Genomic DNA, 23,396 nt, shown 5'->3' on the forward strand with positions numbered 1-23,396 from the left:
TGGATAGTGACGCTGTCGAACGTCAAAACCTCAACAAAAAAAAAAAAAGGTGTTGTGAAAGAACAGTTTAGGGCTGCACTCACGCACCTATCGTGTGAGACACTATTTTACTTAAAAAGAGAAGAAAAATTTAGAGCCAATTTGGACAGGAACCATCAAATCTAGCAAGATCGAGAGAGGAAGAGAGGGACAAGAAGGCAGCAAGAGAAGAGATCAATAGGTTCGCTGGCCGATCTCAATGGAATTAATCTAGTGGGGGTCGGCATGCCCTTTGGGGTTAATCTAGTATGGTCAGTAATTTACACAAGAAGAAAATCAAATCGCAAATCCACATGCATTATCGCTCAAATATATAACAATTTGCCTGATGTAATTACGCACATACACACAAAATAAAACAAAAACAAAAAGGAAGCATAATGTGAAACGTGGCACTCGCTGTAAGCTGATAGCAGCAAAAAATTTTCAAATGTAGGATTTTCTCTTTTAGAAATATAAAGCAAATAGTTATATCACTATATCAATAGAGTTAAAACAATAGAATAGAATATTAAATACATATTTAGTTTAGTGTTTTTTGATTGATACACTATTCTTTTATCTCAAGGATATGCCTGGGTGCTTATCAAGCAAGAGAGAAAATAGACTAACTACATTGGAATGGTTTAGAGGAAAACCTAATGTTACAGGAGCTAGCAATGAGAGATAAAGGTGAGCAAATTTCAAGAAGACGAGGATTGAAATTTTTTATTTTTCACTTCAAGTGATGATTTGATAAAAATTTATAGAACTCGTTTGGCTCACGAAGAAAATATTCTTTGCCTTTTATTTGGTTGAACAACTATTTTTTAAAATATATATATATATATAATGTCTATTATAATGTTAATAAAAAAAATTCTTTTTTCATTGTATTTAAAATTTAAGAAAATTTCTAGCAAAAAATTATTTCACATCTTTTTCACAAAATATAAAAATTTTATTTCTATAAAAATTATTTTTAAAAAAATCAACTAAATATAAGGTATTTTTTTTCTCGGATAAACTACATTTTTCATTCTCAACCCAACAACCAAACAAGTCGTTTGGCCAACCCATACCTTGCCTAAAAATACATTCTTTTATAAATATTTTATAGACCATTTGAACAAATTGACATCATTGTTTAGTCCCATCACATGAGACGTAACATTTAATTGGCTACATGGCTGCCTTAGCAACATTACAAGATTCGGTAGACAACGACCAATGCATCATTAATGAATGACAGCCGGACGGTAGCTATGCCACCTTAGCAAGGTGACAAGATTCGGTAGATGGCATCATAAAAGAATGACAACCCACCAGGAGATCATCGATCACAAAGCCATCGCTAGTATAAACGTAAAGCCAGTTTATGTACACGGAACTAGGCTTGCACACCACACCATTCATCTCAAAACTTCATCCGTGTAATCTAGTCCCAAAACACACTAAAAACCGTGCCACATATGAAGAGGTGAAGGGGAGACGGGTCTATCAGACATTGAGTTCCACTATTTCCATTTTTACATCATGAAATCCGGTTAGAGAGAGAGAGAGAGAGTAAGGTTTGAGGGAAGAAAGAAAGACCGGAGCTTCTCTTCTAAGTTCATCTCTGGGCTCGGAATCCACCCCTTCTACCCAAAAGCACTGCAAAGCAAACACACATCAAGTACGGTTAGTTAAAAATCGACAGACAGAAGGTGCAGAACAACTTGTTATATAGCACATAGCTTCGGGAAATAAAGCGAAAAGAAGACTTTGAGCCCCACCCCCACAAAAAAAAAGACTGGATATCTGTAACAGCTCAAAAAAAAATAAAGGGTAAAGGTGAAGCAACCCAGAGAAAGTTTGCAACAGAACGCCCAGAAGTAAATATCTGGGAAACAAACTTCCATACAGATCAGCAAAAGATAACCAATTTCAACTGGAGAACACTAGATAAAGCAAAAAAGAAAGGAAAAAATGGGTTACATATACAAGAAAACGATTTCCAGATACATAATCTATTCAACTATAGAAGAGTTTCCAAAAGAGAGTTGAATGGCAAAATTGAATAAAAGTCAAAGTAGTTTGAAGAGAGAATTGCAGAGTCATATTGCTGCCGCACATAAAAGACAAGAACAGTGCCTAGAAATCAAAGCCATCGTCTAAAGTATATACAACGTTGTGTGCTAAGAAAACGGCAAAAGGAAAGCAACTCCTAAGTTGAAGTAAATAGATTTTTGTCATTAGAACCAGCAGACAGATAAAAAAGGATGAAAATTTAAGTCGGTATTGGTGGTTCCAATTTTCCATTGCCCATCGAGAGCGGCAGTTCAGTAAGTAAAATCAATTAGATTGTTGTAGACATTATTAGAAACAATTCTAATACTTAAAACACAGTACAAATAACAACACAAATTAATATGAAAAGAAGGATCAAACATAGAATTTAGAAAATTTCGATAGAATCACTTACTACCAATAAACCCATATCAAGGACACATAGATCTACAAACCTCTATCAAGGGGAAAAAAAAAACAAGAAGAAAAACGCATGATGCTAACAATACAGCAGATGATGGCTGAAGTAGATCTACTAGTTCTTGAAGACTCCAAAAGATCCCCCAATAGTCGGAGGAAAAAATATATGTATAAATAAAGCACATAGATCTAATCTAAACTAAAATCTTCAATGAGCCAAAAATTTTAATTGAACACGTTAGAATCATACGGAGAGTAGTAATAAATGCAAGCTACCCGGGGAGTCAGAAAGACAGAGCAACAAATATGCACAAAAGACAATTGAGCCGGATTTGAAACGGAAAACAGCCATCAAGATCGCATCTTTCGCGGCCCCTCACCTTCCGCGACGACCTGCCGCACCGCCGGCCGGCAGGCCGGCGGCTCCTCGAAGAGCGAGAGGGACAACTGCTTGTGGGCGAGGCCGATGTCGAAGAGGATGACGCCGGACGACGGATCGGAGACGAGAATCCCCTTCACGGGGAGCCAGAGGAAGAGCTCCTCCTGGGAGAAGCCCTCCACTCCCCGGAGCGCGCCGTAGCTGAGGTTGCCGCGAACCACCTGGTCGAAGTAGGCGAGCTCGTCGTACATCGCGTAGCAGGGCCTCTCGAGCCGGACCTCGAGGAGGCCGGAGTCCCGGTCGAGGTCGAACGACTCGACCGTCTTGGGGACGAGCCCGGCCGGGAGGCCGTGCTCGCGCAGCAGCTCGTGGATCGAGCCGCCGCCGCCGCCTCCGGCCGCCGCGAGGGACGAACAGGGGCCCATGAGAGCTATAATGGCTAGAAACGTTAAAAGAATCGAGAAAGGCCGGACCCTTGCCATGGTTGATTCCGTGGAGGAGGAGAAAGAGAAGGAGGATGAGAGAAGGGTTTAAGGAGGGGGTTTAGATAGAAAGAGATTTTGGGAGAGAGAGGATTGCGAGGAGATTTGAGGGCAAAGAAGAAAGCAAATAGAAGGGTTGGTAGAAAGGTGGTATAAAATTTCTTAAATAGCCGGTGGGACCGCCTCACTGGAAGGGTATTTTGAATTGGAAAAGAAGATAAAACATGTGCGTGACCAGTATCTGAACGGACTCCAAAAAGTCAAAAACCTTATTATTAGATTCTATCAATAAGTAAAATAAAATATATCTTTTTAAATTTTTATCTAATTCAAGATTTACTATAAGGGTTCCTTTAGATTTGAGAATCTTAAATATATTTTTTTCCTTTCAGCCTATTGGTGGATCATATCCCGATTTATTCATATTGATGAATATTCCGATATGTGTTACTTATTTATCAATTTTTTCCTTCCTTCCAAACTCGTACACAGACCAAATCTTCTAAGTCTCCTCGATATTAGCTTCGCGTCAAGATAGCCTGGAAATCAGGCTTCAACAAGTACATAAATTTTAAGTGAAGCAATAAAATAATTATAACGGAGAAGAGTTGATGAACAACAATAAAATACAAATTCCGAAAGGTTATAAAAAAAATATCAGTAAGGAAGAAGCTTGGCTGGCTAAGGTTGTTGAACAATAAAATAATTATAACGGAAATATATACAAATATAAACAACATAGCTCCTAATTTTGGCCGGCTTCACATGCCATAAGCTGTTATGTAATAAAAATATATAAAGATTTTAAGATGAAGAAGGGCGTTTGGGTCAGTACAAGGTAATCACGGGCTCCGTAGTTTCCAATAAATCGTTGGACCAGCGGAATGGAGGTTTGAGCCTTCTATTTTGGCCTGTTTGTCATGGCATGGAGAAGAGTTGGAAAAGAATCCTTTAAGGGGAAACCAGAGTGGCAGTGGCAGCGTGGCGACAAAATAATGGAGAAAATTACGAGGTTTCCCAAGCTTTATTTTAAGGGGGCCAGATCAGAGACAGCTGCGACCACTAAATAATTTGTAGGCACTTGTGGCGAGTATTATTAATCCCTTTCTCGACCCCATTTTCTATAAAAATAAATGATTGGATATAAGCATGACCATTATGATAATAAATAGGCTTATGATATGAAATATTAATGTTTAAAAAATAGTGTTTCTTCTGAAGCCATCTAAATCGTTAGGTGAGTAAGTTAGATGTGTGTAATAGATTAGTTCTATGTTGACCTTGGAATGGATGCTAACTATCCCCTCTTTCAAATGTAGTTCATAATGGTGATTGAGAACCAAAGGTCGAACATGTAGGCTAATTTGATTGCGTATTTGACTCATTCATGCACCATTTTGATATCTATAAGCATAGGCGATCCGAACTCTTTATATGTGCACCTCTGATAAATATAAATTATAGTATTTCTGAAAAATAAAGTTTTCCATAACTATCTTTCTACAATATCCATCTTTTGGTTAAATTTTAGTCTTCATATAATAATGCTAATTTTGTTCTCTCTCTATGCATTCTTCATGCATGCTTATCGTATTGTTCATATATATTTACAATTATATTAACCCGAAAGCACAATGAGAGTATTATGTGAAATTTTTATACGAGGATGAAGTGCAGTTAGGTTTGAAATTTCATTCTTTTGGCAAGTTTTCATTCCGGCATCCAATTCATATATACTTTAAAAATGTGTTTCCTACTTTATATCCCCTTTTCTCCTTACACAAATGCCATGGTTTAATCAACTTTTTTTCCGTTAATTCATGTTTGTCTGTAATTTTTTTGAAACATTGACTTAGTAGTTGTAATAGTATTTTTTTTTCATTTACCTTCTATCGTAAATTAAGAAAAGTCAGCGAGTCCATCCTACCAACTATTAGTATAGATAATCTTTATCCTTGCCTTCGACTTCACTTGCACAATCTGTACATGGATATAATGAAATGATGTGAATATGAATCTCAGAATACTGTTACAGGGCCCGTTCTTTGCACATGAAACACTTCATCCAAGCCATGCGGCAAAGGGTGATCAACAATTATTGTAATACAATAAGAGAGAAGGGGCATGGGGTTGTTGATGGTTTAAATTTTTTAGTAAGAAAAGAGAGGGAAAAAGCTAAGGGGCTCGTTTGGTTCGCGGGAAAAGAAGGGGGGAAAGTGTGGTCAACGGGAAAGTAATGAGATGCCTCTTGTTTGGTTGGAGTTTTCAAAGGAGAGAGAAGGGAAAGTTGTATTCCCATGGAAATGTGATTCCCACATTTCATGAGAAAGTCTTTCCCATGAGAAACATGGGAAAGTTACTTTCCCATGAGGCGGGAATCACTCCATTTTTACTTTTTCCCAAAAAGTCCCTTCAGCATTAAAGAAGCATTAAAGAGGCATTAAAAACCTAATTTTTATTAAGGGCATAATAGGAATTATATATAACTTTCCTAGGAAAGTGGATGGCCAACCAAACATAAGCATCTTGGAAATTTGTCACCTTCCCATGGTCAACCAAACATGCCAAAAGTACTTTCCTAGGCATCCTCTTCCCAGAAATTTGTTTCCCAGGAATCATATTCCTAGGAAGGAAAATGTTTCCCGCGAACCAAACGAGCCCAAGGAGTCATTTGGTTCATGAGAAGAAGAGAGGAAAAACTATCACAACCTAGGACCTCACCTAAAAAAACTAGGCAGAAGGTTTTTTTTGAGTTTTTTAATCCTGTATAAATACTCAACATCTTTCCGACTAATAATTAATGTGGGACTAAATAAACACCTGCATGAGTCCTCACATACTTTTCTGTTCAAATCTTAACGTTCGTGTCAAGTTAAAAGTTTAAATCTATTCAAATCTAATCATAAACACCACGATTGACCCATAGTTGTATCTCCTGGTCCATATAGACTATAGGCAAAGTTTGTTGTGATACAATTTGTCACAACCCAAGATGTCACCTAAAAAGACTAGGCAGAAGATATTTTTTGAATTTTTTAATCCTATACTAATAGTCTCCAAAGACTTTTAATGATTTTATTTTAGCAAACTATTTGTACCTTTCTCAGCTCGTACGTAAAACTTCCCACTTCTCTTTTCCTTATACTAATCGCATGTTCAATCTTTTAATAAAATCGAGGGAAAGTTTTCCACTTCTACCATTGCCGCCCCATAAAAAAAAAAACAGCATAACTTCAATCTAACATTTATCTTCGAATAGTTACATATCCTAATTAATAGTAAAAAGCATAAGCAATAGACATGATCGATTAAACATTTGAGACATGCATTACACCCACTTAGCCAGCCTAATACACCTTGTATTGATGGTTATTCTATTTAGAGTAAAATTCAAGTCCGTCGTATTCTTTCTCTTAGGAGTCGTTCAATAAAGAAAGCAAGGGCACTTTGCAAGATAACCAACCCACTCTGAAACATGGGCAAAGCTAGCCAACACCGTCTTATTAGTTTAATCTGGTTCAGAGCTCCAAGCAATAAAGGGGGAGAATTTATTAGACGCTACCTCTCTTGTAGGAAGACGCCATTCTTTTTTTGGCTCCAGCTTCCCTAATGACAGGCCTTAGACATCAATGATTGAGTCCTTAAATTCTTTAGTTCCCTTCACGAGATTAGCCTACTAGAATTGTTTATGTTTTTATCTTTTTCCCTTTATAAGATCTGTCTGTCCCATATTTCTTCTGAAATTCTCCTCGCCCTTTCTTCCCTAGTGAGCCAAGTTCAAGAAGTCCTCGTTCCACCACAAGCATAGAGCTACTCAAATACGGCCATCCAACTCAATGGTTATTTGATGGTGTGGCTGAGATTGATCAAATTATGATCAAATTATAGATGGAATATGTTAGGACCACCAAAAATACTATTGGTCCGGCGAGAACAGATTGGTACCAAATCTAATGGTCCACAGGTGCTTCAATGGCTTGAATGATTCATGACAGTACGGAAACAAGCATGTATCGTGGTTGCAGATGAGCCGAGTTGGGACCAGGACGGGCCATCTCATTCACCATCTTAGAACCCGAGGAGACATCAGTGTCTTTGTTCTTGTTGTTTTGGCCAGCATTAAAAACTACTGTCTCGAAATTCTGGACTTGCTCCAATGATCACCCTCGGGCATAGCAATACGAGGTTCTTCTAGATTTGGTTCTGCGTATTAATCAGTACAATATTAATTTACTTAATAGTGTTTAAATTATTTATTAGTATATCTGTAATCTGTTATTCCACTGCATTGACGGCCATCTCGATGGGTGGTGATATCAAGATATACAGACAGAGAATTCAATCTATTTCATCCAAAAAAAAAAATATCACGAACAAACGTATCATAATCTTGATTTAACTAGTAAACTAGAGATTAGTTGCTAATTTAAACTTTGATTTGGATACTAATCAAGTTAAAATTGATTAAAAATGCTAATAAATTGTTTAAAATATCTAAGCTGATATTTAAATATTGAATCAATATATCAAGGTACCAGATATCAACATAAACTGATATATTGACACCTTGACATGGATCTAGGTTGATATGAAAACAAGATAAACCATTTTTATTTATTTATTTTTTGGCTAAGAGGAGCAATTCCCACCATTCAAGTATGAATACACCTGAAAATATCAAAGAATAAAATATTATGAAAGGTCATTGGAGCCGACAACAAGGTGATTTACAGCACCTTACCAAAATGCTCAGCCAGAGACCACCCAATCTCCTAGTGAACCACGTATGGAAGGATTGGTGTAATTCCATGGTTGAGCCCCAAATAATATCCCAATCTCTTACGTTAGTTGAGATTTTAAAATATTTTATCTTTTCTTTCTTTAATCAGTGAACGTGTTTGAAACTAAGGACATCTTGCTTATCGCTTTTCCTTCAAATTTCTGCAGTCTCCTCATCTTATCTTAATATCTGCCACCCACCAAAATGATAGGATATCTCGACCTCTAAACACATGGATTAAATTACCTGGCTTAAAAGGCACCCGACTTCATATAAGGTTAACTAACTAAATGGATGTCAACTAGATTTTTTTTTTTTTAAGTGCATCACCTAAAATTGGTTTTTTCAATTTAAAATTGAGCATCTTTAGTGCCTCCAACAATTTGAGGAGAAATTATATCCTACATTGTATGCATTACATGACCGCGCATGTAGTCAATCACAGCCGCTCGTTTCTATGGGCCCTATTCATCAAGCGCTTATCTTGGTGCACCACTATAAGAACTCACAAGAGAGGGAGATATCCGGACATCACAAGGATGAAAACAAGTAAATCCTCAATCAAGGGTAGCTGGAATCTGATGGTGTGTCTCCACCAACCTTCACCTAACAAACCCATTTGATTATGGTTGAGCCCATGTTCTGATCAAATTGTGTCCAGGATCTGGTGGGTCCACGCGAGCCCCACGTAAAACAAAAGTTATTGTAGAAATTGCATGGTAAATTGCATGGTATCAGACGTAGATCGGTTGTTTGCAAGAGAGGGTTCTATTGGACAAGGATTTGCGGTTGAAGGAAACCTAGAAGAATAAACTTGTGCAGTTGTTATAAGTTTTGAGAGGTGTCCAAGGACACGTTGTGATAAATGGGGTTGTTATAGAAACATCAGCATTCACATAAATCCCGGGATCCACTTGTTTTCAAAAGAAGTATTTATTCATTAGTGCCTTTAAACTTATTCAAAAGAAAAGGCACGGCACTTGTCGGCGTGCGAAAACAAAGAATACTTGCATGCTGATTTGTTTTTACAGCAGCAAAACATGACATTTTTTGCCAGTTCTTCAATATTTATTCTGAGACTTTTCTGAATTCTCTTATTCAGCCGAATGTCTTTAATAATTTTAATCTATATTGTTTTTATTTGTTCACCTTTCAATCTTCAACATATTTCTAAAATCCTCCTAAATTTTACCAAAATCAAGAATGAATATAATTTAAAGTCACATAAATGACAGCATGTGGTTAAATAATACATCCGGTTCTGAAATTTGTAGTTGACATATAATGAACTTGTGAAGTTTCTCACAAGTACCACAAAACTTATGTTGCATGATATATGAACAGCCACTTGATAATGACACCACTCATCCCACATCAGCAAATTCTACTTCTATTCATCAGAAAAGTTGTCTCATTGTAGAATTGACATAAGGTAGTACCAGATCATAGGATTTGGTAAAGTACCATCCATTCATTGATGCATGACATTTAATGATCTACCCGCAACACAGCATCGATGTAAATTGTTTAAGATTGCAGGCAAGTAAAAATTGATGACAATGGTGTAATAGCTAATCCTGTCATATTTACCTCGTTAAGAAGTTGACTCGGGTTGAGGAGTTTGTTGTCTTGGCCTTCCCCGTTCGGATGAAGGACCATCCCTCCGTCTCTCATACCTTCTGCTCTGGTATTTTGAACCACTCCGTTGTTTTGGTTGGTAGGTTGGGTATGTACAAGGAATTATCTTCCCATTTATATATTTATCACCTAAATGGGAGAACAAATCATGGACTTAAATTCATCTGAGAATGATATATATTGACAATAACATACGTGCAGCGCTTAAACTTACCTCCATAGTCCTTGTTTTTCACATCGATATAGGAATCTGGTAGCACCCATAGAACACCAGGCAATCCTACACAAGGTGCAAATCAATTTACGAACAGATTAAGATGGATGGTAAGAAAATTACAGAAAGAATATATAATCTTTACCAAGATACTAGCTTACCCTTGAATTTCTCTGAAGTCTCCTCAGATACAGTGCACTGAAAACCAGTATAAGTAGTTGTACTAAATGCATACATGTTCTTCTTAGCTTCCTCCATGCTGCAAAACGCCACTATGTCAGAAATAAGATTGACCGATCTGAAACTCAGAGAACTGGAATGAGAGCCTTGTTTTCTTCTCATCTTCTACTCCTACAATATTTGATAAGCTCTAGTCCTCAAATACGCCAGCAAAATTACAAGCATATGCATGGCGATCACTTGATACTAGTTGAAACATATTAAATCAAGGCATGCTTTGCCTATGGGACACGGTTATGTATTTGCAAGGCTGACATAGTGTTTGGATATTATAATTCTTTAATTCCAAAAATTATTAGTATATGAACCCTAGCTCCAATTCATTAGTTCCAAAAGTTATTAGTATATGAACCTTAGCTCCATAAGATCACCAAAGACCATGGTTTAGAGTTACAATAATGTAATTACAAGCATACTAGATCTTGGTGCATGGATTTATTCAAGAAGGAAAGAACATTTACTGCATGACTGTGATCCCATCTATTATGGTTAATTGGAAACATTTGACAAATATAAACTTTGTATGCATTTCTCTTCTTTATTTCCCTGGGTCAGCTACAAGAGAGTGAATATGGAGGGGTGTATCTACTAACTGTGAAGGATACTTAAACATGCAATTTATGTCCTCTACCATGTGTGTCCATGTGAAGGCTTTTGCTTTAAAATATTAGAAATAAGTGTTGCAAAATTTATAAAGGACAGTTATGAAATCCAAATATATGAAGATATTGAAATTAATTAAGTTCTTAGTCAATCACAACAACCATTACTAGAAGATAAGCTAAATATTTTTGTAATAACAATTCTTAAGGCTGTTCTATAGGACATCTGCAACAGCAGTACTTATTTCTTTTAAGTCTGTAATCCATAAGTTGTTTTGTTCACAATGTAATAGAAGAATGCAGGAAATTGTTGTTAGTCCTTGTACAATCATTTAGGCAATATTAAAAGCTATCGACTTTGAAGCAGCCTAACACGCCTGAAATAAAAATCTAGGATAAGTTGAAGTCCCATAGCAGATTTCAACAATCAATACTCCATGTTGACTATCTGGTTTACCCAAATGGTCCCTAGGTCCATCTTGTGGAAATATAATTGGCAGTGGCGAAAGTAGGAGTCAGGAGAGGATGGAAAAGAAAAGGCAACATTCACTACTCCTATGCCAAAAGAAGACAACCAAACCATCCACGCTTCCTAAAATTCATTACTGATAACTCCAACAGATTCCTAAAATCTTCAATCAAACATTAGATGAATTTTCAAGAATCAAACTCAGTCCAAACATCAATCCAAGGCTTAGGTATGGAAGGCATTTTTTTCACATGTCACATACTAGGGCGGACACGACCTTATAGAATGAAAGCATTTTTTTTTCCTTGTCCATATTGTCCTGCACACAGTCATGTCCTTCCTTGCAGAGCCTGCATTGTTCTTTTCTTATTTTGCATCCACTATTTTGTAGATTTCGATATCCAACTCTCACAGCACTAGCTTGAGTTTGAATCATCAAATAATTGTTCATCTTGAATTCACCATACCAAAAAATTTCCTTAGGTCAGGTAGATGCAAAGCAATTAAAAGAACTACAAAATCTACAACCAGAATATTCCTCTCCTTCTAAACCTTGCTTTTTTTCCCTTCTCTTTCCTTCATTCTCAACTATTTCCTTTTCTTGCCCTTGTCTTTTTCACTTAGTCCTCGTTTCATCCTTCTTCTTTGTCTTTGTTTCTTTTGTTCTTTTTTTTTTTTGTGTTCAAAATATGATGCCTTCCTTTCCTTTTCCCACCAATTTTTAGTTTACAACCATTATCCTAAGTCCATAATACGGCCTTATAATGTTACTAGCAATTATAAAACAGTAGCTTGTTGATGTAGTCTGAAAGGTGGTCTTACAAGAAGAAAGTTATAGCATATAAACTACTTTGTGGTACTTAATCATCCTACATTTGGAGTCCAAAATAATCTTCCTGACCAGGGTACATCGAGTGGTCAATAATATAGCCACACAACCTCAATGAACACTCACCTGACTGGCGTTTGGAGTGAAGGGTGCGTGGCTACCTCCACCATATGAGCAGAATTTCCATTGACTAGCCAGGACATATGCTCAAGTATCCACAAACTAGTGTGCTTGCATGAACACTTGTTACAATATTCTTGTATTTCATTTCATCACAATGACACAGAGTTAAATTAATACAGCGTAAATTTTAGCTATCACATTTGGCAACTTTGTTAAATTGATGCTTATTTTATCCTTTCAGACATTCATGCATTTTTTTCAATTTATCTCTTTAACTTATTTGAATCTACCAAACATACAAAAATCAAATTCCAAGCCCAGATCACAAGTCACTAAAAAATTGTTTCCATATAACTGAATTGGTTGTCCTATTTCACAATTTTTTCCAAGCCACTTTAAATGGACGTGGCATTACACTACCCCCATGCTTTTATCCCCATTTTACAGGATGCCTTGCAACCTTGAATCTGTAGTCTGTCTAGAACCCACCATATAATAGATTCTAATAAAAAAAACAAATATTAGAAAATAATGTCCACAGTATTATTAGTAGCTAAAATGATGGTTTCACCCCTAGTTTCAATTGTCAGATAATAATTTGATCAACACAATAACAAATCAGAAAAATGCAGAGAAAATTTAGAACCATCATGCTAGAATTCTTCTATTTTCTTCTCTATAAATTTCGAAGACAATTATATTAAGAATTCTAGAAAAAAAAATCATAGTATTTTTTTCCATAAAAAAAAAAGAGAATGATACCAGAACAGATAAAAACTTCAAGAATGATACCAATCATCATGATTCCAAGAAAGACATTCAGGAAAACGGTCATAGTTCATTAAAAATAAAAATAAGATAACAAAATATGAAATTACCACGGATCAAGTTGCCGGACATTAGAAATCTTGAAAAATCTTTAGAAAGAGGATCCCTATTCCACAAAGATTCGATCTTTTTAAATCTTAAAGCCCTTTACCTTCCGAGAACGGTGGCGAGGGTGTTGAGGTAGGTCTCGATCATCTGCTCCCGGGTGGGGGCGGGGTCCTTAGGAAACTCCATGACGATAAGCCAGTGATTGTAGTCGCATCCAGGCAGCAGGATCGTCTCTCTCGGCTCGCTGCTGCTGCTCCTCCTCGAGGAGTACTCTCTGTCCGCCGCCATCGCCCGGGCCACCCCCGACCGGAAGGCTGGCCGGTGGCGGGACGAGAGAGGGGGGAGAAAGGAGTTGGGGCGGAGGGCGGGGACAAGGGTGTGGCGTGGGGCCATTCTAGGGTTCGGAGAGGAGAATATCTGGGCCTTGGGGGAGGAGAGGGAGGAGGAGTTCATGGTCGCCATTGGAGCAGAAAGGGGGGGGTGTTTGGGGGGAGAAGGGGGGATGGAGATAAGGTTGGGATTGGGGGGTTTTAGGGTTTTGTATGTGGGAACACCGGGAAAGTAGCTTTTTATTTTTAGGGTATGGTTTCGACTTTCAAGCGCTTGCCACTTGGAACCTCCGAACTAAAGTGGCAATGTACCAACCCGTCAATCTAACCGAGGAACGATCCATTTCTGGCAAATTTAGGTTCAATATAAATAAATTTAGATTATAAAGAGGTCACTTATCTATATCTATTTATTAAATAAATTAGATTTAAATTTAAATTTTTAATATATTTAATCTATTTAATAATTAGATCGAATCACGATATATTAGCCTGCTTAATATATTTCTGACATGTGTAATCCAACTTACTTAATCTATTTAGTTTATTTAAATATATTTAATTTGTTAAAAATCTGTTTAATTATCTGTTTAATAAATAGGAGTCAGGACGGATTCATATATGAATTTGACTTATTTAATAAATAGGTCGAATTTAGATATTTGACCCAATTCATATTTGATCCTATCATATCTGATCTGACCCAATTGCCACCCTTCTACTCTAAATTAATGTACTCCCGATATTACTCTAAACTATTTTGTATATATATTTTTTTTTATAAGTTTCTCGTGCAAAACAATCATTTTACATATAAAACCTCATTCTATGTAAATAATGTAAGTCAGTCTCTCGTGTAAGCCGGCCGCAGTTTGTGTCCAGGACCTTGAAAACCCTCAAGAATTGCTATTGGATTAGTTCTTCCTCTCTAGTGGGAGAGGAACAATAAGAACACAGAAAAAAGTGGAAATACATTTATCAAATTGCATAAACCCATACATGTATATGGAGGCATGAATGAATGTGCATGTATAGAGAGATACAATTTGAAACCTGAAAATATGTAAATGTACTTTTTATATTATCCTTAAACTATACAAAAAGCGGTTTAGTTTCCCAACTTTTCAATTTTTTGTAAAAACTTTAGTTGGATTTTTCTCAAAGACTTGAATATGGTAGACTTCAATGGACAATGAAATTCTAGCATTGTTTGTTTTTAAGAACTAGAAAAAGAGTTGAATATATAGACACAAAATAACCTTGCGATAATAGATGCAGAGCTATTGAACTAGGATGTGGTCTTTGTTGAAATGGATGGTCATACTTTTCCATTCTATTTATTAGCAATGATTTGATTAGTATATATAATAGCTAAATCTAGAACCATTATATTTGTATTTTACTGACCGTAGCTCTTCCTCGTCGGGGTTTGGGTAGAATGATAGAGCAAGTATAAAAAGATGAGAGAATTAAGGATAGCTACCAAACAACTTAATCTAATCTATATTAATACAATGGAAAATGCTAAATTTGGAGCCAATAGGTGAGAAAAATCCTATTTAATAAGAGAAAAAATATGGACTAAGAATTTTCAATAACAGGGGAAGTGAGATACTTGTGAACCAAAAATGAGAGATAATGTATTAGAAAAAGTTAATTATGAAATAATTATTTTTAGATATTGTAAGAAATTAAACTATAGTTAAATTATCTTAAATCTAAAAATTTTAGCATTTTGCCTGCAGTTGCTCTTGCTTTATAACTAGTTATTGTAGATATCTCTAGGCTTTAAAACATTGAAGGTCAAAAAACTAGTGTGGTCCATCAGACTTTGTCTACTTGAAAAATGTTCACTCAAATATATAATTACTTTATTGGAAAGTTAAAAAATCATACTTTGGGAAGAACTCACCCCTAATTGGGTGTGCATTTTTTTTCTAAATATTTTATTTTATTTTCACAAGCACTTTCCTTATCAAATTTTTGCAACAATTCTTTTGTTTTCACGTTACAAACAAAAGAGTATATGAACCTTGTGAAGGAATATATAATGAAATAGGGGTGTATTTATGCTTCTGCTTGATGTATATCATATTTTCTGGATATTCCTAAGAATGGTGACATGATATATGCATTGTGGTAGAAAAGTATGGGTATGTATATTTTTCAACAAACCTCTTATGGTAAAACCTACGAAAACACGTATACATATATGATTTTTTTATCATGTTGTTATATTTTAAATCATCAAATGGACCAATTTAAGAACTCTAAAAGTCGTTTATAGCACATAGCAAGATTATTTATAAAAAAAAAAATAATGCAAACTTATATTTGGATATATAAGAGTTTTGCCCCACATTCTTCAAGAATCATAAAGATTCTCTTTCAAAGTTGAATTTATTCATTTAGAATCCATACTTTTTTTTTATCTTCTACTTACTGTTTTTCAATTTACTTATTTTTATGCTTTATTCATTACTTCATTTTTATTTTTTTCCCCTCACGTTTCTTTTTATCTCCTTCCATCATTCCTTTCAGTCCCATAGAATTAATAGAATTCTATATTTCTGTTAGATACTTTTCTACAGAAGTATCTGACTAATCAGTAGAATTTTCATTCTATCAAATTAATTACATTAATAATTATTTATACCTTCTATTTTTATGCATACTGTACATTTTATTTATATATACACATTATATCTATATTTTTAATATGAATATATATTTATATGTATCGCCGTCCGCACCGACGATAGATGTGCTCGTTGCAAAATCAAGTGATTCTTGGATTATAATCGCAAAACAAGAAGAAGAGGAATGGGAACTCTCTCCTTCTTGGCATCCAATTTCGGGTAACTTCTGCCTTCCCCAGATGGATAGAAATGTCCGGCGACTTCTGAACCGCGTGTCGCTGGCCTTCGCCACCATCGCCACCGTCTCCCTCCTCCACCTCTACTACCACAACTCCCTCTCCTGCGCCCCCTCCGGCGGCGCCGCCTACGGTCGCCACCGCCAGGCCCTCACCCTAACACTCTCCCCTTTCCCCAAGACATCCTGCGACTTCGCCGCCCGCGACCACATCACCCCCGAGAAGCGTTTCGCCAAGCTCCGCTCCTCCCGCGCCTGGCGCCGCCGCGTCGACGCCTTCGCCGCCCTCTTCCGCCCCCTCGGCCTCCTCTCCAACGCCTCCCACGTCCTCTGCGTCTCCGCCGGCGCCGGCCACGAGGTCGCTGCCCTCCAGGAGTCCGGCGTTGCCGAAGTCACCGCCGTCGATCTCGTCGACTTCCCTCCGCTCGTCAGCCGATCCGACCCCCACAACCTCCCCTTCTTCGACAGCGTCTTCGATCTCGGCTTCAGCGCCGGCCTCGCCGGGGCGCTCTTCCCGACCCGCTTCGTCACCGAGCTCGAGCGCACCGTCCGCCGTGGCGGCGCCACCGTCCTCGCCGTGGATCGCTGCTTCCCAAAGGAGGTGGACGAAATTAGGGCTTTGTTCCGGAGGTCGAGTCTCTTGGAGGTTAGGAATGTCACCTTCCTTGGATCTGAAATGACTCTGATTATAATGAAAAATAACGGAAAACCCCCATCTTGATACCTGAAATCACTTTATTATTATTATTTTTGAACATGATGTGTTTGTATCTGTATAATTCTCATTGATTTATTTCTTTCGTTTTAGATTTAATTGAAGTGTTGATTTTAATTCTGAAAGTTACCTGCTTAATTCTGCTGTATGCCATCGAATCAAATGCCTACATTTTTCAAAGAATTCTTGGGAAGGAAGGTCAGAGGTCGATTTCTCAGGTTGAAGCGGATATTTGACGTAGGTTCATCTCTGAAATATTCTTCTGAGGCAGTTTATCAGTTTTTAATGCATTTGAAATGTACTAACCAAATACATCTCTGTTCCAAAATCTCCATGTGGTTTGATTATTTACAATGTCAGGAAACCTTTTGAAGGATAAAGTTGCAATCTAGGGTTCTGTTTAAATTCCTTAAATCCAAGTTTTGTTATTGTTAAGCTCAGTTATTGGCAGATGTCTTGCAGCAATAGGTTACTCATTCTGAATGAAAATAAATACGTATTGGTTTAGTACATGTATAGTTATTGACCTCCATTTTTTTTCCCACCATGAAACGATGTGCCTTTTACTAACTTAGATGTCCAAAATCTGATCCATGTGAATCCATTCAGGTTATTCAGATCTTTTACTTCCATTGATTAAAAAACCATTTATGGGAAGGGGGTGCTGACCCCCATGTTGCAACCTAAGAAGCAAGTTGAATGAGTGTAGGAATGGAAGTCATGGAACCAAAGACTAGGTGCAGTGAGGGTTGTAGCTGAATTTGACAGGTAGTCTGCGGCCTCTATAACATCTTTAATGTGACCTGAAGAACCAGACATTAAATCTGACATTTTGTTGTCTGATTGTTCTTCTCTTATTTTGCATTTAAATTTGGTGCCAGTTTGTCAGCTGATTCCATTCTGTTGACCGATTTGCATGTGTAGGAGTTACCTCTTATTGCTTTAGAGAAAGATCCTTATTGCTGATATAACACTAGTACTAACAAAGGTATTATTGATTTGTAAAGGAAAAGCATTCTCTTGTTCTGATGTTCCATAACCTTATCTCTAGAAACAAAAAACTCGATCAGGCATATAGGAACTTTTTTCAAAAACATTAATAAGGAATATATGTATTTTATTGCTTATTATCATTCTCTAATTACCTATAATAAAATTGTTACGAAACTTTTCCGCTATCTATCAGTATTGACTCATATGCTCCGGCTTCTATTTTCATTCTGCTGTTCCCCAAATTTGTGCAGTTTAATTTGGAAACTCAAAGTCTCAAGGAACCCTACAAAGGCATTCTCTGATTGCATGATCTTAGGTTGCATAATTAGTTAGGTAGGTTTCCAATCTACCAAGTGTCTTATATTTTCGTAGCTGGCTCCTCAGTTTCTTAAAGTCCCTCATACAACAATTTATCACTAAGTTAAAGAGGATTAAAAAGTTTAAGCTGGGCGTTGTATCTAAATGTTCTGCGAGCTTGATGGGTCAGAGGATCACATGTTGATAGGATTGAATTTGTTAGTTTCTTCGAGTAAATCTGACTTTTCTAGCACCCGTTTGGTATTGGTTCTGTTTTCAAAAGTCCTAGTATAAATTTGAATTAAACTGAAAAACCATGGACTGCAAAACCTTTTTGTTCTTGAAATTGCTTGTAATATCTTTAGAGCTTTTGACAGCAAAGATTTGCCATTTTCCAGAAAAGGTGAACTAAAAGTAGTAATGAAATAAATCCTTGCAAATGCTGCCTACAACATCAATCTCCATGATGTTTTACACTAATTTATATGAAAACAAAAGCACAAAAACATCAGTAGAAAACAGGCCCAAAGTCATATGAATTTAGATGAGTTTTCTGACTTGTAAGTTCAGGGGTGTAACCCCTTAGGATGGATAAATAGAGAAGGAAACTCATAAAGGCAATTTTGAATGTTTGAGACAAAGTTTATTGGTTGTGGTTACGTCATTTACAGTTTATGAGACTTAAACAGAAGTTGTTAATTACCAAGAGGAGGACAAAGCCTGCAGTCTAGTTTGACTGGCATAAAAATATCAAAGCATCATATTGCTTTCCACTTTATCATCTCTAATTTGGTGTGATAACAAAACCACTATTTGTTTTCTTTTCTTCTCCTGCTGATGTTTTGTACACAAATATATGAAGCTGACATAAGGATATTAAACTGCATGGTCATCTGTTTCTGTTCCTTGCAAACCAGCCAACCACCTTCTGTCACCCTTTGCTTTATCTCCTTGAGCATTTCTTTTTCTGACTGTTAAGTCCTTAGCCACTATACAACCCCACTATGGCAACTCCTATATCTTCTTGGATCAATCCTCAACCTAAATCCTTGGTTAGTCATAGTAAAGCCCGCTTCTAGTCCTAAATACTGTCTTGGTACTTCGTCGATCCAACTGATCTCACGCATTTCTGTTTAGAAGGTTGTCAGTGCTTAATGTAAATGAAAAACCTGTCTATAAATTTTGAGAACACTTCTCGCATCAAGCAACCATTCCAGAGCTATTGTTTAGTTTGTGCAATTCTATATTCATTTGAAATGTACTGACCAAATACATCTCTGTTCCAAAATCTCCATGTGGTTTGAATATTTACAATGTCAGGAAACCTTTCGAAGGATAAAGTTGCAATCTAGGGTTCTGTTTAAATTCCTTAAATCCAAGTTTTGTTATTGTTAAGCTCAGTTATTGGCAGATGTCTTGCAGCAATAGGTTGCTCATTCTGAATGAAAATAAATACATATTGGTTTAGTACATGTATAGTTATTGACCTCCATTTTTTTTTTCCCACCATGAAACGATGTGCCTTTTACTAACTTAGATGTCCAAAATCTGATCCATGTGAATCCATTCAGGTTATTCGGATCTTTTACTTCCATTGATTAAAAAACCATTTATGGGATGGGGGTGCTGACCCCCCAGTTGCAACCAAAGAAGCAAGTTGAATGAGTGTAGGAATGGAAGTCATGGAACCAAAGTCTAGGTGCAGTGAGGGTTGTAGCTGAATTTGACAGGTAGTCTGCGGCCTTTATAACATCTTTAATGTGACCTGAAGAACAAGACATTAAATCTTACATTTTGTTGTCTGATTGTTCTTCTCTTATTTGCATTTAAATTTGGTGCCAGTTTGTCAGCTGATTCCATTCTGTTGACCGATTTGCATGTGTAGGAATTACCTCTTATTGCTTTAGAGACAGATCCTTATTGCTGATATAACACTAGTACTAATGAAGGTATTATTGATTTGTAAAGGAAAAGCATTCTCTTGTTCTGATGATCCATAACCTTATCTCTAGAAACAAAAAACTCGAGCAGGCATATAGGAACTTTCTTCAAAAACATTAAGAAGGAATATTGTATTTTATTGGTTGTTATCATTCTCTAATTTTTGAGAACATTTCTTGCATCAAGCAACCATTCCAGAGATATGTTTAGTTTGTGCAATTCTATATTCATTCTGAGTAGGATTGATATAGGATAGGTAATGGTGGTTAGTGTCATTTGTTTCAAGGACGAGTACTTTTCCTCAAATCTTCATACCTATTTACAACTTGATTTTCTTTTGATTCTTGGTTTGGATGATACAAAAAGCACTTGAAAGAAAGGAATATATTAATCAGATCAGGATGGATGTTGGTGTTTAATCACACAAGGTAAAAGTCATGCAGGAGTACTATTATGTAGTTCAGGTGGCAGTTTTTTCCATATCGATAATTGAACATTGTTGTAGATTTATTATAATCTTCAATGCACTGTAAGGCCTTGAAAAGCGAGGCAGCTGATAGTAGACTTTAAGTGATATTCTGTTATTAGTGATGCTTATTGAAAGCAAACTGATTTCTAGAAGAAACTCCTTGATGCATATTTTTTTGGGGATGTGGCCCTGTTTGATGAGAGACAATAATGAGTCAAAGCTATAATGGAATTTTGAGGATAGAAGTCAAATGTTAATGAAGGTTTTGACATAGCAAATTTTGTGAGACTGCTGATGAAGATGGGGCAAAGGTGATGGCTGCACTCCTGAAATCAATGCTATATATCTTTAATGTAGAGATCATGAGGATTTGTAAATAGAATTTAAACAAGGTGCATGAAATGGAGAGAGTGCTTGCCTGCTGCATGCCAGCAACTCTGGTGGAATCTAGAACAGTATTGAGACTGGTTATGTTTAGGAATATTTCAGAGCATTAGTGATCTGGCAATGTAGGTGTAAAGCTTCATATGTATCAAAATAGGAAAGACAGTGATTATCATTATGTATCGAAATAGGAAAGACAGTGATTATCGTATCCAAGATAGCCAGACACTGGGCTATTAATGAGGAATGTAGCGGAGATCTTTGAATTTTTTGCTAGCAAAATGGAGCGGGTTAGACTATTGACTCAATTAAGGTCAAATGACAGAATAGAGGAGGAGAAACCTTTATTCTCCAGGAATATCATGGTGAAAAAAAGAAATATATGATGGAAGTATTAGTAAAACCTTTTTCTTATGGTTTCTGATGTTCAGCTGAAGCCAGAGAAAGACTTGTTAGAACTGAAGCTAACTTTGGCCCGTTGAAAACATTGGTAATTGTAGGTTCCAGTGATCCTCCCTATGCTGGAAAATGTGACTGGATAGAAATTGTCAAAAGAGCATCCACTGCTAAGCAAATTTTACTGAAATAAATCTTGTTAATTGTGATTAGCACATTATAACAGAAGCTAACTTTGGCCCGTTGAAAACATTTTATTACAAGCAATGGAACCATAAGCAAACAAGGAATATCAAGACCTAACATGGCCAAACCTCTCTAATTATTGTAATATCCTGTTGTTTCAATTAGTCTAAAACAGAAGTAACAAATCTGGGGAATTCTTAATCAACTCGAGTTCATTGTGGTAGTTTAGAGTTCGATTATCGTAACAAATTGGCAAGCAACCTGTATGACTAATTATTGTTGGCAAATCCAAGAGATCCATTTTGCTGGCCAAGCCTTCACCATGACCTGGAGATGAGGATCATGTCTTTTTTTTTCACTGCAAGTTGATCAGTTTTGCTGCTTTTTTGCTTAATTGACATTACCCGGTTCATCTACTAGTCAACAACTCCACAAAGAACAATCAGTTTTCAAGATTTTTTTCTTATGAAATTCATTTAATGTGGTAAATTGGGCTACTGAAAATAGTTGGATTAAATCGAAACATCGTCAGGAAAATTTAATATTACTTAGATGGCTTTCAGCAAGAATGAAGTACATCAATATTTTCAAACCATCTGTAAACTGTCTTCTAGTTTTGAGTTGTGAGGATCGTAAAGAAACCATCAGAAATTCTGAATTGGTTGAACTGCTTCTAGCTACTTTTGGAAGAAGGACCCTCCTGGTTGGCTGAGCTTGTCGTTCTTGATTGCTGCCACCAGCTACTTTTTCCTTAAATGAGGTCATAATTATATTAGATTACATGATGATTGCTCGGCTATTTATCTGCCATGAAGTGTGGGTTTGAACTGTCTGTGCTATTTCCTTTTTTGTTTGTTAGTTTTTTATTTTTTTTTGAGTTCGTCCGTATTTTACTCTCTGGCTGAAGGCTTTGAAATCAGGGACAATAAGTTAGTAGAATTCTAACTCTGTAAAATGAATTCAAATTATCCTCAGGCTATGAGATATCATTCTAAGAAGGTGAGAAGCGTCAGACTGCAATGCACAAATATGCTGCTATGTGCTCCTTTCTCCCCCCCCCCCCCCCCCCCCCCCCCTCTTTTCCTAGAGAAAGTCAGGCCAAAGTTGCCCATCAACACTTCATTGAGCTGAAATGAGATACAATAAGAGTCACAAAAGATATCTGAAACATGCAATATCATTACATGCAGACGGAATCATTAAGTCCAAACTTTAACAATCTCTTCTATAAGCAACATTTCAGTTTTCTCGCAGAGAATTGAAATACCTTGGAACATCAGAAAGAAGATGTTATAGTCTGCGATTATGCTTTTTTATCTTCGTTTGTGGCCCCCCTAGTGCGTGATATTCTGGATGCGATGCTTTGTTGCTTTGCAGTTGTCCTTAATGATGCTCCGACAAGATGTCGTTACAGGCCTCGAAACCGTGGTTCCTTTCTCAGATTGTATCATGGGCCTTGGAGTCAGAGCAAAGGACAAAGAAAGTTTGGCAGAGTAACGTTATCGACATCTTGTACTTTAACGTGAATTTATGCTGTAGAAGCCCGATATTGTTCTGGTAAGGCCCAAACGTCTTCTCATCTGCTAATCATATAAGCACCAAATCTGACAGGCAACTCTGAAGAACTAATATTTTTCAGAACTACATCACATTTTTAGCTACCCATTACCTAGAAAAATCCAGGGATAGTACC

The 23,396-nt window shown here is 36.7% G+C and overlaps 4 protein-coding genes across 6 annotated transcripts in view; 2 read left to right on the top strand and 2 right to left on the bottom strand.

Moving 5' to 3' along the window:
* LOC103707157 (probable proteasome inhibitor) overlaps window positions 1–23,396 on the top strand; it is a 72,277-nt gene that overhangs the window by 41,327 nt on the left and 7,554 nt on the right. The window lies entirely within an intron of this gene.
* LOC103707160 lies at window positions 1,357–3,434 on the bottom strand. The gene is made up of 2 exons (XM_008791547.3): window positions 2,868–3,434; window positions 1,357–1,671 (listed from the first exon to the last, which is right to left on the bottom strand). Exons 1-2 carry the CDS (start codon window positions 3,346–3,348, stop codon window positions 1,631–1,633), a joined length of 522 nt encoding a protein of 173 aa, XP_008789769.1. The 5' UTR covers window positions 3,349–3,434; the 3' UTR covers window positions 1,357–1,630.
* LOC103707159 (multiple organellar RNA editing factor 9, chloroplastic-like) lies at window positions 1,453–13,621 on the bottom strand. Of its 2 annotated transcripts, none has more exons than XM_039125839.1 (5): window positions 13,223–13,621; window positions 10,142–10,278; window positions 9,981–10,046; window positions 9,719–9,895; window positions 1,453–1,671 (listed from the first exon to the last, which is right to left on the bottom strand). In XM_039125839.1, the coding sequence occupies exons 1-4, from the start codon at window positions 13,579–13,581 to the stop codon at window positions 9,723–9,725; spliced, it is 735 nt and encodes a 244-aa protein (XP_038981767.1). In that variant the 5' UTR covers window positions 13,582–13,621; the 3' UTR covers window positions 1,453–1,671; window positions 9,719–9,722. The 2 variants fall into 2 exon arrangements, with proteins under 2 accessions (XP_038981767.1, XP_008789768.1); XM_008791546.4 differs by lacking the exon at window positions 1,453–1,671 and adding an exon at window positions 9,315–9,628 and having other exon boundaries at window positions 10,142–10,239; window positions 13,223–13,588.
* On the top strand, window positions 16,215–23,019 carry LOC103707158. 2 transcript variants are annotated; one of them, XM_026804682.2, is made up of 2 exons: window positions 16,215–16,968; window positions 22,679–23,019. In XM_026804682.2, the coding sequence occupies exons 1-2, from the start codon at window positions 16,327–16,329 to the stop codon at window positions 22,832–22,834; spliced, it is 798 nt and encodes a 265-aa protein (XP_026660483.2). In that variant the 5' UTR covers window positions 16,215–16,326; the 3' UTR covers window positions 22,835–23,019. The 2 variants fall into 2 exon arrangements, with proteins under 2 accessions (XP_026660483.2, XP_008789767.1); XM_008791545.3 differs by lacking the exon at window positions 22,679–23,019 and having other exon boundaries at window positions 16,215–17,162.

The sequence above is a fragment of the Phoenix dactylifera genome, chromosome 4 (assembly GCF_009389715.1).
Source record: "Phoenix dactylifera cultivar Barhee BC4 chromosome 4, palm_55x_up_171113_PBpolish2nd_filt_p, whole genome shotgun sequence".
Taxonomy (NCBI): Eukaryota; Viridiplantae; Streptophyta; class Magnoliopsida; order Arecales; family Arecaceae; genus Phoenix; species Phoenix dactylifera.